General features: G+C 37.7%; 1 protein-coding gene across 5 annotated transcripts in view; it reads right to left on the bottom strand.

The window, feature by feature from the left end:
* The window catches only part of cntln (centlein, centrosomal protein), a 185,678-nt gene that overhangs the window by 95,648 nt on the left and 71,228 nt on the right, over positions 1-18,802 (bottom strand). For 3 of the 5 annotated variants that reach the window (XM_061717744.1, XM_061717769.1, XM_061717775.1), the window contains exons 1-5: positions 15,158-15,412; positions 14,124-14,207; positions 9,124-9,212; positions 6,813-6,897; positions 2,004-2,135 (exon numbers count right to left, since the gene is read on the bottom strand). In XM_061717744.1, coding sequence (XP_061573728.1) covers positions 2,004-2,135; positions 6,813-6,897; positions 9,124-9,212; positions 14,124-14,207; positions 15,158-15,181 — 414 coding nt within the window. In that variant the 5' untranslated portion in view covers positions 15,182-15,412. Of the gene's footprint in view, positions 1-2,003; positions 2,136-6,812; positions 6,898-9,123; positions 9,213-14,123; positions 14,212-15,157; positions 15,413-18,802 lie in introns of those variants that run through there. The other 2 variants (XM_061717752.1, XM_061717759.1) reach the window with 2 other exon arrangements.

The raw sequence follows: 18,802 nt of genomic DNA, 5'->3' as shown, positions 1-18,802 counted from the left end.
CAAATAAATCTCTTTTCAACTAATATTCAACTCATGTCATTTACAAACTGAAGAACCAACTTTTTCTTTCCATAGAATGTAGTACCTGCATTTTTAATTCTGGGTTTCGCCACAGAGATCTTTTTAAATTCAAAAGCTGACCAGAAAAGGGTGTGAGGGATCAGAGAGTTCAAGGTATGCGTTTCTCTGAAAAGACTTGTCCCCTTGTTCATACCTTTAGGCCACGTTTACACGTAGCCGGGTATTTACAAAAACGGATATTTTCCCCTCTACGTTTTCAAAAAAATCCTCGTTTACACGGACCCGCATGAAAACGCTCTTAACGTCATGCAAGCCAATCAGAATCCTGGAAAAACATCAACAAATGACACGTGTGTAACTTCCAGTTAAGGCTGATTTATGGTTCCGCGTTACATTAACGCAGAGCCTACGGCGTAGGGTACGCGGCGACGCGCACGTACCTTGCGCGTCGCCGCGTACCCTACGCCGTCGATTTAACGCGGAACCATAATTCAGGCTTCATGCTGCTGGCTGACGCGCTCACAGGCTTGAATGAGCAGGAGGCTGGACGGGGGGGGAGAAGTTACTTTTAAGTGTGACTTTAGAATATTAAACAGGTAAAATACAAGAAAATATTGACGGTGGCCAAACTAATTGTAAACACAGGTCGCACACATGACGCTGGTGAGTTTCTGGTGCATAATGTGACGTTCTGAAGCTTAAATCTCCGTTTTCCTCCGTTTAGACGCAAACGGGAAAACGGAGTTTTTGAAAATCTCCACTTTGGCCGGAGTTTTCAGAAATGATCGTTTTTGGTGACTTTGACCTCCGTTTCCGTGTAAACGAACGGCCAAAACGCATGAAAACGCCTCCGTTTTTGTAAATACCCGGCTACGTGTAAACGGGGCCTTAATCTGGTCTGGGCGGCATCCTTGTGGTCTCGTTGACTATTGGCCTGTGTCTGCTTCTCCACCAGGTCAGCTCTCAGGGCGGCACAGCAGGACACTAATCCCTCTTTCTCTTCCTCTAGAGCTTGCACCACCTGCTGCTTCTCCACCTCCTTTTTCTTACACTCAATCTTCATTTCCTGGATAAGACAAAAGGGGTGTGTGTGTGCGTGCGCAGACGAGAGGGGTGGGGGGGGTGGGGGTCAATAGGGCCAAATAAACAATGATGACATAAGGAGAAAAAACTGGAAAAGTATCAATTCAAACTGAGAAAATGAAAAAAAAAAGAATCCTGGAGAGATACAAAAAAAAAAGAAGCAACCCATGGAGCTGAAGCTGAAATGAATACATAAACAGTGGACCGGCTTTTCTGCAGGAGCCCCCCTGCGTGGGTTGCTGATTGGCCAAGGTCATCTCTGCTGTATGACTGGGCCCTCGTGACCAGGTGTTGGTTGGTATGGGCCAAGACGTGCTGTAAGATCTGGGCTCAAGAGGGTATAGGAGCCAGTCTGTCAGCTTTAATGACAGGTCCTAATGAGAATGGTGTTTGCTACAAGACCCATTAGACTCAACCCAGGTATCCTTTGATGCTGTCCCCCACGATTTCTCGCCACGAGACCCCACCAAGACTGCATAAGGACTATTCCTTTATTAATTAATCATAACTGTGTCCCATCTAAGCATAATTAGGAAGAAGCCACACCACTGCATATACACTTTTCACTTTTTCCTCACTGAAGGAGGCATTAAGTATTTATATGCAAGTTAACAACCTGCTTTCCTTTGGTTCCCCCTTTCTATCACACACACAGACTTTCCAGTTGTTAAGTATTCTCTGTTGTCAGTCGGAAGAGGGAAAGCTAAAAGCAGGGAAGGGTGAGACGACACAGAGACACTGAGATTGTGTTCAAGAGAGCTGAACAATCCTCCCTGTCCACTAAATGATTCAAATGCCCGAGGCTTTAGCCACGGGGGACATGTCGTGTTCGCTGTCACACAGAAAAGAAACTTCAGAATCTAAGGCCCAAACTGCCACGGCAAATCTGTTCCACCAACCTCAAGTTCCTCACTCTTGCTGACCAGTTGTTCACGCAGCGTTGTCAGCTCCTTCATTATCGCACTCTTTTCCTCGACTGTCGTCCTCTTCTGTAGCAAGTTGTTAATGTCATGCTGCTGCCCTGTCACTTTCTGTGGATAAAGGGGGGAAAAACAGAGCAAAGCACGACACAATGAGGAAAAAGAGAAGACGAGAGCTGCAGGTCGCATTAAGCATTTCAATCTTATAAGATTCAAAGTCATTCAACAGGGAAAAAAATATTTACATTTCAAAGATGGCAAGAATGGAATAAGAGGCAAATGTGTACGTTTGAGAATTTTGTTGCAGCTCTAAAGAGAAATCCAATGCAGGCATTAACCTGTTTATCAAATATCTAACAAACTCACATTACAAAGACATGAGTTGAGTCCAGAGTCACGTAGGCAAACATCTTGTGATGTTTGTATTTAATTCAGGTGTGAGCCAGGTCTCTCCTGACATAGAAGCTTTAAACAGCCATTGTTCCCCTCTTATTTTTATTAAACTGTCACTAAAAGCACGAAATAACCCAAAGAATCACAAATTTCAAAATTAATGTTTTATGTTTGCATGTGTTTGCCAACAAAACACTCCTGCATCAAAAAGTCTGAGAAAGGGAAAAAAAACTCAAAATTACACTTAGTTATAAGTCTTGGGGCTTTTATCTTAGGTTGCATGTTTTATTCTAGCAGTTTTCATTAGCTTCATCATATTAAATCTGCAATTTATGGGGTTTTATTACATTAGATTTCATCCCCATCTTATATTATTTTAACAAGTATAATGCATTTCCTATGGTTTAGTTTCAGTTCTGAGAAGCACTTTGATTTAAATGTGCTACTGTATATAAATTAAGTTTACTTGACTTGACAAGCTCGGGTCAGAAAGGTTAAAGTCCAAAGATTTCAGTTCGGGTTTGACTTTAGCCAACCAAAAAACCACACCAAAGAGGCAAACGAAAGAAAAACAACTTAGTTCAGCAACTTGGGCACCACTTTTTCAAGCAACTATTTGTAATATTTACGCATTAGCATCTGACAGAATCAGTCAACAGGTAACCAGCAAGATGTATGGTGTGCTTTCAAAAAAGTTTTGGAGTCAGACCTGTTACAGATGTGAACTTGTCTGTAATGTCAGGTGTGCTCCCACAGCCACTGAAAACAACTGTTTTATGCCTCTGCTGAAAAAGGACAATCTTGACAAGACACAAATGAATAACAGGCAGATCTCAAATCTTCCATTTTTAATTCAGATCACTGAATGAGTGGTTTTTCATCAACTAAATGACTTTTTAACACAAAATAACTGCTATGATGTCTTCCAATCAGGTTTTAGACAGCACCACAGCACCTAGACTGCTCTGACCAAATTTTCCAATGATATATGATTGAATACAGAAAGTGACAAAATGTTATACAGATGATACACAGATATGTATTACAAAGTCACCAGGAGACTGAGGCCCTGTACAGGCTCTTGGATAATAACAATAACAAAGTCAGACTACTATCACATTAAGAATATATTAAGGATTAAAGATCTGATGTGTCAGCAGGACCATGAAAAACAAGTCCAACCATTTATGTTTAGTAGGTTTGATTATTATATCAGCATCTTAATGGATCTACCCAAAAAATAAATAAATAAATAAATAAAACAGTTAGATAACTGCAGCTCGTTCAGAACTCAGTCCTCACTAAGACCAAGAAAGTGGACCACATCAGTCCAGCTCTGAGGTCTTTACACTGACTGCCTATCCATCAGAGGATAGACTTTAAAGTTCTGATGCTGGTCTATAAAACTCTGAATGATCCAGGACCAACATACATCAGTGACCTACTGACCCAGTATATAACCTTCCAGGCGCCTCAAATCATCTGGATCCAGTTTTTATCAGTTCCCAGAGTCAAAACCAGACATGGAAAAGCTGCGTTCAGCTTCCATGCTCCACATGTCTGGAACAAACTCTGGAAAGCCTCAGATCAGCTGAAACACTCCAAAACACTCGAAATCTGCCCTTTTAAGCTTGAGTTTCAAAATTGGATCAGCTGTTTATATCAATTGTTATTTTTTTCTTTTTGTTTAAATTTAAAATAATGCTTTTTATTTTCCCCTACGTGATGTTTTAATGTCTCTGTAAAGTACTTTGAATCACCTTTTTGTTGAATTGTGCTATATAAATAAACCTTGCCTTGTTAAAACTTCCACAAAGCAGATGATAGCAGTTCAATGGTGCAACAATCCACTTCTACTGTGATTAAATCAACCCCCATGAAAAAGGGAGATTCGATCAACACACAACACTGCAGATTACAGTACAAAGTAAGTGATGACAAATCTTCCACATCAACTCTCTTCAACAGACTGCACAGGAATCTACTAATAGTGTTTCCAGAGGCATGATTATAACTTTTCTTTTGTCAGGGTTGGAACCCTGAAGGGGTGTGACAGCGGTGCTTCACTGAGTGTTAAACAGTAAAGGTATGGTGTCGCTACAAGGTGTCAAAATTGAACTGGGTTTTTCTATACTCCCCGTATCGGAGCAATTGATGCCTGATGCCAGATTGAGTCTGCTGTTTGACATTCAGCTAGGTTCATAAACTACACATTTATACCTGACTGTTGTAAAGCCAGGAATAGTAAATGGTCAGCCTATTTCTATTTTCATAGAAATAGACTAACACCTACAAACATTTGAAAAATGCATTATTTTGGAATGTATTACAATTGTCTAGAGCTCAAGGGGATTTCATAAATTCACCAAGTCATTCAGCAGGCAAAAAAACAAAAAGCTTTGGGTTTACAAGAAAAGGAATAAGTGAAAGGTTTGTACATTTTAGAATGCTGTTGGAGCTCTAAAGACAAATTCAATGCACACTTTCATCTACTTATCTAAGATCTTGTCTGCTGTCATTCTTAGCATTTTCAAATTACATTACATCACAAAACATAATAATAATAATCAATTTAATGAATTCAAAGATTTTCCAAATCAGAGAGCAACAGAAATGCTCAATGATTTCCCAACTACCCACTTTTGATCCTGGTATTTTTTTCTCTTCATGTTTTTTGCAAGTCTCTGCGGACTCAGTAGGAGGAGGCTGGCGTCTTAACACCACATCAGCTGAGGTTTGGCATTGGCCGATAATCCACAGCCTTCTGTGGATACGCCCTTAAATAACACCATGCACTGGGATGCAATTAACTGCCACGTTGAGGGAAATTGCTCAAATGCACACAGACAGTGGATTTAGCGTTCCTTGCTACTTCTAGCGTGCTATGCTAAGAACAGAGGGGCTTTAATAGAGATTTACAACGGCGAGCAGGAAATAAATTCAAACGTTGAAAATGAGATAGGCAAGAACCGTTTAAACCCCAGTAGCGCCTACTTGATATATAAGAAAAAAAGAAGGTACGTAAAGGTTTGGACGTCTACGACAGAAAGATTAGCATTTCAAAATTCTCTATATGATTCAAAAATGAAGGCTAATTATAATACAAAAGTAGAGAAAGTAATTGAATGAGGCATAAAGAAAAGCTGGTAAAAGAAAGACATACTAAAAGTGAGGAAGTTGATACAGTACATAAAGAAAAGTGGGAGATCCCTGTGAACTCAGCAGGAAAATAGGTAAAATAAATCAACCACTGTGTTGCTATGGCTCAAGACAGTAAATGAGACGATGACTTCTCAGAGGGCTGAATGACACCACACTATGTCTATTAAGCTTTCTAAATGACCTACTACAACATGGTCTGCAAAAGAAAACCAAGAACAGGACATTTTTATTCAAATGACATAACTAAGTTTGCTCAAATCTTTTATGAGAAAACTGTGTTTGCCAATTTCACAGTTTTACTTTCCTCTGTATTACACAACTAGAACTTGAATAAAGTTTTCCATGATTATGTATCGCAGCTTAGCATCGAGTGGTCCTATGAGCCACTATTAAGGTTGCTGAGGTGGATAATGTCAAAAAGCACTTGCAGGCTGATGGCTCCATTACAAGCAGTCTCATTAAGAATGAACACTATTCTAGGTGAGGGACGCTAATGAAGGAGACATGCAGATGCATCAGTGAAGAGATGATGATATAAAGTAAATTACATTAGTGATGTCATTATCATTAGCCTTCATGCCATCAGGAAATATTGTTTAAAAGGTGAAGAAGAAATGCAGGTAAGAGGAAAACACAGAGCTAACAAGATCCAGTTAAAATACAAAATTACATTTAGGTGTATATGTTTTTTCTCTTGTTACTCTGTATTTCAGTGAGCTGAGATCAAATGCTTGTTATCAATAATAATCCCCAGAAATATCAAAGAAGAACATCAAAGATTAAAATAATATGATTAAAAAAAGAGAAACTTGGGGCCCTGGATAGCTCAGTGGGTTGAGCTGGCGCCATTTGCAGAAGCTATTGCCCTCGTGCAGGCAGCGCTGGTTGAATCCCGGCCTGTCGCTCTCTGCTGCGTGTCGTCCCTCCTCTCCCTATACCCATTTCCTGTCCAACTACTTTGAATAAAGGACACGAGTGCCAAAAAATCTTCTTTTTTTTTTTTAAAAGAGAGTGAAATTTCGCTTTAGATCCGAGGAAGTTTGTCAATGACCCAAAGATTCATAGATCTACAGTCACACACACGCACGCACACACACACACACACATGCACACACACACGCACACACACACACACACTCACTCACAATGCAATGGAGTGTATATTTTGGTTATGTGCCTGTTATAATTTGTTTGACTCAATTTCACTGAGCGTTTGGTTAAACTGTATAGTACCTGCTCCAGCTCCTGTATCTTGTAGTCTTTCAACTGGAGGATCTCCAAGACTTTCCTGTCTTTAATCTCTGCTTTGTGTTTCGCACTGAAAGAGAAAAAAAGGAAGAAAAAAAAACACAGGTAATGTTAAATTATTTTAGAATTCAAAAATCTATAAATGTAAACTATAAAAAGGCAGCATTGTAAAAAAAAAAAAAAAAAGCTAAAACATTCACTGCTAAAATCTTATTACAGTACTATCACCATACTCTGAGCTTTCTCTAAAGCTAGCACTTTTATCATAATGAACATTTAGGGGGATGAAAAGCAAGATTTCAGTTGGGGACATGCTTGTTTCAACTGCATCGGACCACAAGGGACCACCTATTCACTTCACCTATTCCCTTGCCCTCTTCCATATTTGAGGGCTTTTCTATTGACTTCTATTGCCTCTTCTGATCAGCACTTTCCCCTTGTAGACAATGAAATACACATCTATGGTCTCTGGAGGTGCTGGAACACAGGCAGGCCCAGATACATCTTCTCATATATTGGGCTGTGTTCACCATGTCCTGAGCAACCAACCAATCACTGTACAAGATTCAGACAGTAAAGAGAGGGAGGGATGAATGGCAGTTCCCAGTGGGCACCGGCGCTTGACTGGAGTCGACACAATTACCATGTCAATATCCTCCTGTGCATCAGGTGATAGAATACACATATACTCTCAAGGTGCATGTTTCCATACAGTCTCAGTAGACCAACATACTTTGATGGGTTTCCTAAGGGGCTTTAAAGAACAGAAGAGCGTATGGAGTAAGAATGAGAAGAATAGGCACTGAGGAACTCTGCATGATGTTGCACTGTATTTTACCTCTATTACGGGTCTCCTAACAACTGACACTTAACAAGATGTTGAAATGTTGGAAGTGTAGCAGAAAGAGACGTTGTTCAACCCTCATGAGATCAGCACAAATGAACTGAGTTGTTGTGTTTGTATCTTAACGAATACTGAGTCCCGATGGTGTCACATGCAGCATTGGCTGCAGATGGGGGTGTACTGTAGACTTAAAACAGCACAGGTACAGTAGAGGATGAAAATTTAAAGATAACAGTCCAATATCCAGGTGGCAAAGAAACTGTTTCACAGTTGCATGTCCTGGATTACGCTACCTGTTCCTGAAATGCACAGCACTTCGAGGGCCCTTACTTTTACTGCTCTTCTTGAAATCCTGCAGCCACGTCTCAGAGAAAAACATAATTCTCCATTTCCGATACTCCCGTTGGGTCCTTGTCAGCTCTCCAAGCTCTTATTTGTTGGAGATCTCACGTTGCCCATTACTTTCTCACTCTCTGTTTTGCTCCTGCTCTACAACCACAACGTCTCTTCCTTAACTCCTTTGTCATTTGGGATTTGGGGTCTCACTCTGTATTATTTGGGCATCTGAAATCTCAATCAGCTGCTCCTACTTATAAAAAACTCTCCTGTTGCTATGGTTACTCATCATAACAGGTAGTTAAAAAAGAAACAAAAGCAAACAAACGTCCGAAGTAATAAAGAAAGCTCCTCAAACAGCGTAGCATCCAAACCAGAGTGAAAACTCATTCAAACATCAATGTGTTCAATGAAGAATAAGTGCAAATATGAAACACTACTAATGCTACAGGAACGACTGCAAAAAACTGCCACAATGTACAGCACTATTCTAGAATGAACCATTAGTGTTGTTATTGTTATCATGATTATTAGTTATTGTTTCTATTATTAGTGATAGTTGTTGTAGATTTAGTAGAGGTTATAGTAGTAGCATGAAATGTAAAAAATATCTCACTGTGTTCAAACGTCAGTGATAAATTAAACACCATTTTAAGACACCTTTTTTTTTTGTTCCTGTACAGGAGTGATATAACTCATTTATCCAAACATGCGTCATCAGGAAAAAAGCCCAAAGCTCTGTCTTTGAAAGTTCCCATGCCACAGTTTTTTCATTTGGCTTAACCGTGTAGCAAAAGAGGTCTTACTCAATCTTACAATTTATCCAGTAAAGACAAGTATTTGGCAGGACTGTTTCAACTGTCCAGCATATGAGCAGCAGAGGAAGAGCGTTTTCATTAAAAGGGTTTCCATTGTTTGAACTGCGAGAATGGGGATAAGAGGGCTTAAATCAGCATCTGCACCAGATTCCGTTATAACCCCAGTAGAATGGCCAAGGTGCTTGGAAAAAAAAAACCCTTGAATGACTTTCACACATATTTTTCTTCACTTGTGAGATAAAGTAATGTTCAGCTGTTGAGCTTCTCAGGTGGCAATGCGAAAGAAGAATCCACTCACCGCTCAAACACCAAACTGACAGCCTGGGTCAAGTCTGGATTTGCCACTTGCAGGCGTTTCCATAGAGACCACACAAACTCCTTGTCTGCCTGTAAAAACACAAGATACAGTATGTTATTGCTGATTGAGACAATTCTTTAAGATGCATTTTATTTTGATGAATCCCTAAAAGGAATGGTGGCAACACATCATGGCTCTTCCGACTTAAAACTAAAACACTGACTAGGATGCTTGGTGACATTAGCATACGACAGCAGGGGTAGTCTATCAATAATTTAAACAACTTGTACAAAACAGTTTTTCATCCGGCCTGCCCTCTCTAATCATGAGCCTCTCTTTGCAGTAATCTCCATCGCTGAGATGTGACCTTCGACTCAAGGGGAGCAAGCATTGACACTTGTCATTATGCACTATTTATGACTTGGGAGAGCAAGGATCCAAATCAAAACACGGCGCTCGAGCATGCGTTTTCTTTATTAATCAGTTGCACTCTGAATATGTTTTCCACTGCTGCTCCAAAGTAACTAGCCCCAAAGAAACTCAAAACTGATGACAGAGACAGTCATCTTCAAGCAGGAAAACCCAGTCAGCCCCTGACACATTTCCAATTCAAATTGTCTTGCTGGTTTTTCAAACACTTTTAAGCTACATTACATTTAATGAGGGACATCTAAAAACTACATTTTCTGAAATTAAAAGACAGAATTATACCAAATCAACTTAATATAAAATTATCTGATAAATTATGTTCGCATCATCATAAGATAAAAGTCATCCCTCCCACTGGAATCCACTGGTCTCCAATTAGTACATGAATTTTAACCCCCTTTTCAAAAGTGTCTAATCAATTATTTACTAAAATGGCAGCATCAGACCTTGATAAGGCCATGAACTGAACATATGAAATGAAATGACTGTACTCTAGATCTCCATCTCTGTATGTATTTGCGTGTGTTGGTATGTGTGTGCGTGTATATATATACATGAAATAACCGGGTAAAGGGGGATGGAGAACTCACAAGATCAACCCTGGAACGTAGCTAATGATTAAATTAAGCAGCATGATTTAGTTGAAAAATGTGGTCTCCCTCTGTCTGGCCTTTGGCTGCCATTAGCCGTTCCACTGACAAGTGTTCAGTCAGGACCCTCATCAAGAGCTCTCCTCTGCCGTATGTGTACTTAAAGATGCATTGAATATGTCTTTGATGATTGCTGAATTATTCATTTTGAACCTAGATGCTGAAACACCATGGGCTAAACATACCAGAGAGAGCCACTGGAATCCAGCACATATTTAGTAAAATTAGCACAGTCTAGCAGGAACATTTGCGGGTTGACAGAAGAGAGTCTTTGTAGTTAATGGCTGTCCTGAAGTACAACATGCCCGAGACTTAAGACATCAGTGGTATTCAAATGTCACAATTTAAAATGTGCACTGTACAACTTAAGGTCCTTATTAGATATACAGAATTACTGATGTTCTTCTCTGGACAAGACCACCAAGGATGGCTTCCCTGTCAGTTCATTAAAACACAACCACTTTGAAGTAAATAAAGCACAGCAGTAAATGAGTATTATTATGTTTTGCATGGTGAGCAAAAGCAACATTTGATTAATGGTGTTACAGTTCAAGGGTGTCCTCACATTCTCATTTACTCGTCAAGTCTATACCTAACAAAGATCTACACAGTGGCATTGATGAAGATTGTCACAAAAATGAAAATATAGAGGGTGTTAAGCTCTGGGAATATGTTCCGACAAAGCTGAATGATATACAAATTATGTGAACATTTCAATTTTTTAACATTTTAAGACACGACCGTTGAACTGTTGGAAAAACAAATTCAAGCAACATTTATATAAACTGCCATGTTTGTACTTGTAACTTTTAATTTCTAACTAAATGTTTCATAATTGAACACTTTAACATGTCAAAAAAGACTAAAGACCACCCATTATGTGCTACGTCTACATATTAATTATGCTGATAGCAGGACATTAGGTAACTCAGCTGGATGAGCTACTAAATTGATGACCACCCGTCTGTCTGGCAGTTTTCCTGTATCTCTGAACTGTAAAATAACAGCCACTAAAGTTAAAAAATGTTTAAGGAAACAAAATGATGTCAAGCTAATTTTAGCTGACAATTTCTCCAAAAACAGTTGTATTGAATAAGACACCAATTATTCACACAGGTGTGAGTGGTGAAAAGTAACAAAGAACATTCACTCAAAAATTGTACTGAAGTGCAACTTTTACTTTACTTATGTCCAAGTTGTTACTTTATACTTCAATTCCACTACATTCAGATTTATATTTAACCTTGAGTGTACCCTATCTATTACCCAATTACAGCTGGGACTGACACTTCCAAAAAGAAAGAAAACCTTCCTTTGTGCTGGTTTAAGACCTGATCCAATGCTGTGTTTCAGGGCGCCTCGGGTTTTAAAAGGGTTCTAATGTGATACAATGCTTCAATTAAACCAGCAGTTTTTGGCTTTTCGCTTTGGCTATATCTTATATATATATAAAGGTCACATTACATAAGTCAATGACACCAATATTTGTTTCTCTGAATTTCTCATGTGTTTTCCATCCATCAATTATCCATACTTGTATCTGAACTTCTTTTTGTCCCATTAGTCAGCTCTCAGATCGATCTAGTGTCATTGTTTATAAAACTCAACATAATGTAGATTGTACTTGCCTCACCTCCAGCAGCTACAATTACTTCTATACTGATGCAACAATACTGATCATCTAGTGTCATAGAAAATAATGTATTAAACATTAACTAAATCACTTACTCTACTAAAAAACTTTATATATGGCTTCTACTTAAGTAATAGAAGTACTTTTGCAGAAGTAGAATTCTACTTGTGATATAGTACTTATAACTACTTGATCCAAAAAAAACATGGAATTAAAATGTCCAATGCCCTTCTCAGAGAAAACTCTTTAAAAGTTCACAGGAGAAATCAGGTTACATAAACAAATGTCTTTAAAGCCAAACAGTGTCACACAAAAGGCAGGTGCAAACCAAGTTAGTTAGCATCTTAAGTTTAATAAAGACTGAAATTTTAAACCTCATTTGCAGAACTCCACAGGCATCTGTCTGCCTGTAAACTAAGACTGTATGGATATTCAAAGTAAGGCATACTGGGTCGGTTCACTTATGTTATTAGACACCACCTGGTGGTGAGTATGCAAGGACTCCAACAAATGACTTACAAAGTGATGATGACAGCTTCTCAAAACTGCTCTAGAGCACATTGTGCATGTATTTATGAAAAAGTACTGAAATTTGAGAGTGAAAAAAAACTTTGCTAATGTTTTTTCTTATAATTCTACAAAGTATGGTCATGACAGTTACATTTTATTTTAGCTTGCAAACTAATACTTTATGAACACTAGTAAAGCTATCAGGAATAAGAAACTTGAATATACATGCATTTTATTTAGGTGTAAACATAAAGAATAAGCAGTCATAAACCTTAAACGATATAGTTCATTGTATTCTTATTTTGCAGCAGTGCCTGCTAACGTGTGTGCTTTGTTCCATGTGCTGTTGCCTTAGCAGAAATTACTGTGCCTTTTATGAAAAGGACTCACTATAAAAAGTATATTGGGTGAGTTATAGACCTTTTCAGATCATGAAGGGCATATCCCAACCAAAGAAACAACTCACCTCAAAATTTACACCATTTTAACAATTTCACTGCAGTCCAAGGTAATGACTTTCAGAGTAAATTAGATTTTGTGTTTCTTATTGTGAAGTGAGTAATTCAGGCCTTCATGAGTTAATGTTTAGAAATGGTATGGAAATTTACTAAGCCACTCAAGGTTAAAGCTTCATTTAAAAAAGAGCTCTCTAAAACCCAAATGCTGTTTGAAAAGAGCTTCATGAAGCCAGATATTTCCAGAAAGTAACACTTTCTTCCAAAAGTTTTATTCTACAGAAACTAAATATATGAGATAAAATAAATTTGAGAATTTCCCTCCTTATTTTTATCAACATTAAAAAAAAAGATGGCTCATAGGCCTTTAAAATGATATTACATAATATTACATTAGATACAAATAGCGAGATGTTCAAAGGGAGATAAAAACAAACCTACCTTGCTGCCTAAGCAAAAATTGAAACCAATATTCAGATTCTATAACTGAGGTAATCTTGGTTATGTGTATATTTATGCACTGTCCTCATAAAAATAATTCTACGGCATATTTACATGCGATAGTGGGGTAGTTTTTCATTAGAAAAATAGCCCTATTTTAAGAGGTGAGCATATTTACAGCAAATAACTTGTCAGCAATCTATATAAAAAAAAAAACTCGACTAAACTAAAAGAAAAAGCTAATTTATTGCAGTTCAGGTAAACTGTTCAATTCGTTAGTGAAAAGAGACAAAACGTCAGAGCTAGAAGGTTCCTGGTTCAACTCCTGACTCCTGCATGTTATCCCTGTGCTTGCATGGATTTTTAACCAGGTACTCCAGCTTCATCCAAGTCAGTTTCGTTGTCTCTAAATTTCTCATAGAAGTGTGTGTAGTTGTTTGTCCGTATGTGGACCGGCGACCTGTCCAGGGTGTACCCCTTCCTTTCACCCAAAGAAAGCTGGGATAGGCTCCAGCAGATCATAGTCCCCCTTAATGGGAGGAAACAAGTATTGATGATGGATGTTCGGCATGTGCTTTGGTAGAGGCCAGTAGCTAAAATAATGTGTAAGTAGGGGTGGGTGTGGGGGGGGGGGGTCTACCATATCTTGAAGCAGTTACTGCCCATAAAACATAATATGTTGTTGATTTTTCACAGTGACCAATGATATGTTTTGCTCATTGCTTAATAATTGCTAACATGACAGAACGTTCTTCCTACTGTAAACTGAGAACATCTTCCCTTTCAGAGCAGATAAATGTTACAGGGCAAAAAAAGCAGTAACCCACTACCAAATCTCCTTATAAAAACACCACTGAATGAAGATACTGTATACATACATACCTGGCATTGCATTAACTCATCTGATAAATCCTTCACCTGCTCCTCCAAAAGTTGGACACGATTTTCGTCGTTGGAGTCCATTTTCTGACTGACGAGAAAGCAAAGCCAGATTTGAGATTAGGGTTGCCACCCGTCCCTTGAAATACGGAATTGGGAATTAAAAGTTGCGTTCCGTATTGAACCAATACGGACACATTATGCTCTCATTTAATGATGTCATAATATACAGGTGAAGGTCGTAAAATTTGAATATATTGCAAAACTTCATTAGTAGTAAATTCAACTCAAGGTGAAACAAATATATAATTTCCCACTACATTCAAAGTGAGATATTTCAAGCCTTTATTTGTTATAATTTTGGTGATTATGACTCACAAATAAATAAAAAGTCTCTATATTATGAAATCAATAAACAATTCAATCATCAAAATTATAACAAATAGAGGTTTAACACATCTTGCTTTGCATGTAATGACACTATGTAATGTATAAGTTTCACCTTTTAAGTTGAATTATTGAAATAAATTAACTTTTACACCATATTCTTCACCTGTAGCTATATTATACATCCTGACTGATGTGGACATTCATATCATAGGAGGATATTTCAGTTGCTAGTATGGTTGGCTGTCTGCATAGTCATGCAAGTTCAATGCTATTAAGGCACTTTAAATCAAAGCATTGTTTTATAAAATAAATACATTTTAGAAGTTTTGGGGATGTCCCTTTTTTTGTCGCTTACGCTGCTGAAATCGGGTCGTCCCTTATTTCTATTTCTGAAAGGTGGCAACCCTATTTGAGATCATACAGATGTCGGTATACGAAAGACAACAGACTTGCAGCAGTGGGTGTGCAGTGAGTTTCTGAGGAGCCCAATCCTTCCCATCGGGAGTAAGAAGGTTTAGCTTTGGTTTGTTTTTGTTCATCTCTCCACTACCTAATGTCAGCTTTCAAACGTTCCGTGTAAGGCTAAATGATGGCAAGGCAAGGCATAGTCTTTAAAAAATGTACACTGAGCAAAATGTTTACTTTACCTGGTTTGAAAACAAGCTGGCCATAAAACAAGTCCTGTTTACAGGAACCTATGCTAACTCAGCTAGCGTTAGCTCAAGTTTGAACGTTGTCGGGTTTTTTTCGCCCCATCTTTGTCAGCGACGTCACAGCACTGGTAACATGGAGACACGTTTATTTTAATATAAATGCGTTAATTTAATGTTTGTTATGAAGATGGAAGAAACGGTCAGGACGTGAACCGCTTCCAGTTACCACGGAGACGCTTTCCGTTTCAAACAAGCCCGCTGTTTCCCGTTTCCGCCCCTACGTCATACGTAAACACTCCATTGCTACGATACAGAGCTCTTTTCGACATTTTACGACAGCTGCTGTCTGCGTACGACTTAAAATCTAGAACGAATACGTTTTTTAAAAAGTTATTAATTTGTGTGTGTGTGAGCGTGTGTGTGTTTGATACAATAAAAGACAACACACACCGTTTATTCATAATATGTTCTGTAAATATCCATCTGTTTTTTTCTTTTTGTATACTAGTATTTTTTATTTATTACTATTTTTATTCTCCTTCTTCTTCTTATTATTATTATTATTGTATATACTGTTTATAGTGTTTTTCTTTTTTCTATTATTATTATTATTGTATATACTGTTTATAGTGTTTTTCTATTATTATTATTATTATTATTATTGTGTGACATTGATGCCTCTTGTGTTTTGGACTATCCACTTTGCTGCTGTAACCTGGAAATTTCCTCTCTGGGGGACTATTAAAGGATTTCTTATCTTATCTTATCTTATATAAAACACTTTTTAAACCTTTTGTTTAAAACATTCTTTTAATATGTCATTATATGTATGTCATTTTTATATGACATATATAATATGTCATATTTTTATATGACATATATAATATGATATTGTGAGGAAGGGACAGGACTAAATAAGAGTTCTGCTTCCTCCTGTTCGCTCTCGAACACATTGTTTTGCTGTGTGTTTTATTTTTGGATGTTTTTTATTTGATGGGTTTTGTTGTGTTCGAGACAAAGCCAACAATAAACAATAAATAAAATAAATCTTTAAATCCTCATAGCTGCATGCATACTAAATCATACTTTCATTTAGCCTGACGCCTACCTGCGAGAATTTTACCCATCTCCCAAAGTGACTCCTTTTAAGTTTGTTTCTTCCACGTTTCTCTTGAAAGGCACATGTTTAGTGGACTGTAAGGATACATTAGAATTAACTTAGCAACAACAACTGTGGCCAGAAACTAAGAAATCCAGATGATTGTGGGTCACATTACGGACCCATGGGCCCCTTTTGGTTTCGGATGACGAAAAGATGATGATAAAGTTGAACATCTATAATGATCAGAGGTCAAATCTAAACCTAAGATCAAGTCACAACATCACATCTCTTTGAGCAGATGTCACTGTGATCTGGATCATGTACTTTACTTGTATATCATAGTCATGCATATCTCAGTGGCAAATTGACTCTGGACAGCAAATACCTAATGCTGTTTTTTTCAAGTTATTTTATCTAATTGTATAATTAAAGTATCACTAAATTATATTTTCACATTAGAAAACAAATACTACTACTGTTTTACTACTGGTAATAACCTTTAAATCACTGAGAGAACTTAAGAACTTTAGACATCATATCATACTTATAAAGTCTTTGAATGTGCTGGCTAAAAAGCACAACGTTTAAGAAGGGAAAATCTGTATCCACGTAACTGAAATTCATTGTCTGTTAACAGGAATATAGTTCCGAAACACAAAGGAAATTGGTTTATATTACAAATATTGGTTTATATTTTGAAATAAAAGGAAAGCAATTCTACATCACTGTGCATATCTTGTCAATACGACGCTTAGCGTAACAGTAGATTAATTCAAATCAAAGGGGGGATAATGAATCAAAAGAAAAATGTTACATCTTGCCAAAATTGCATTTATAGTCAAAGGAAATATCAGTATTTCATGGGTCGTGGTGCATGTTTTGTAACTATTTTCTTCTCCAGACTCAAACAAATGCTCGCCATCATATAAAGATTCCCCTGTGTCCACGAGTAACTGTTTTACAAGACTATAAATCCCTGTTGTTATATTAATGTTCAACAGCGGCATGCAAGACGGTGAAGCAAAATGACAGATTATATTGATGTTTATATGACATTTTATGTTTTACATATTGTTTTTCTTGTAATAGACTCACTTACACCTCACTCTTGTAGATATTTGCCCATATATCACGTTTTTAATGATCCATTTTACCATCAAAGGCATTATGCACAATGAATCTTGACTCATGGGACTTTTGAGAACTGGTTGGAAGCAAGGGAAGAGGAAGAGAAATGAACATGTTTGACATCTGTTTTGCTGGTAAGACAAGACAACTCCATATTGTGCAGCTAATGTATTTAACTGTCCAGCCAGATTTGGAGCTCAGGGTGAAAGATGAAAATTAAGAAATATGATGACTGGCACTCGTCCTGTGTCAGACAAATACTGGTTTATCTGCTCGCTGGTGCACACACATACACACGCTCACACACACTGACAAAGACAAGAGATGCAATTGACTTAGCATGATTAGACTGTTCCTTGACCCACAAACACTGGCTCTCATTAGGATCCTCATTTTCAGGGCAATTTTAGAGGCAGTAGACTGATACATAATGCGTAACATCTGCCTGCCCCCCTGTTTCTTGTTTAGACACACCAACTGACACATGGTATCAATGATTAACCCGCTAACCCACCATGAGAGAAAATGATCATAATGCACCTGCAACAGGATTTTAAATCCAGTCCGTCCCCAGTTTTTTACAGATGCGAATGTACAAAATATAACCCAACAGTTCTCAAAAGGGCGGGTGGGGTATGTCTTATTGAATTAAATTAAACAAGCCACTTCTAATGAAGCAAACATTTAGTCAGATAAAAAATAAATGATCAAAATCCCTCCATTTACAAAGCTGGTCACCATTCCATAAATATCCACTCTTTGATCGTTAAATGCATGTAACCTTTCACCAGATGTTCACTGTTGCTTACACCGCACAGACATGTTCCACCTTGTTTTGATGGGTGTCTGCGGCACTTTCAGGTGTCTGAAGCAGCCAGTATCTCCGTCTTTTATGGGTTTGTTGTCAGTCCCACTAATGACAGATTAATTCAGATCTAAGAACATTGAAGGGCCATGAAAGTTAAGTCTCAGCCAAGCAGTCTTTCATACAGCCATTGATGTGCTTCCTGCATTTACCACATATGAAAATGCGTTTTCACACACTCATCTCAGCATCGTTGTTAATTGTTTTTACTTCAAGAACATTATTAATTGATTACATTTGTTCTCACCCTCAGCTAAAAAATGAAATAAAATTAAAACATGACTGTTTCTGAAGCGTACACATTTTTTTTAAATGTCTTTCTTTAAATAAACCTCTTCGCTAAGTGAACATCAAAGACAATTTCTAAGTCTTTATTAAGCTAAGTCATAGTAAGCATTCACCAGTTAGAATATCTGATTTAATTCAATTTTAAGGACCATTAGGTTATTTTTACGAAGTGTCACTACTGCTCATAACAGTCCCCTGTTAATTTTCCAAATAGCACTGAAATTACTGTCAGACCATGAGAAATAAAATCTTGAGT

This window comes from Cololabis saira, chromosome 1, assembly GCF_033807715.1.
Source record: "Cololabis saira isolate AMF1-May2022 chromosome 1, fColSai1.1, whole genome shotgun sequence".
Classification (NCBI taxonomy): domain Eukaryota; kingdom Metazoa; phylum Chordata; class Actinopteri; order Beloniformes; family Belonidae; genus Cololabis; species Cololabis saira.
This window is presented reverse-complemented; position numbering and strand designations above follow the sequence as displayed.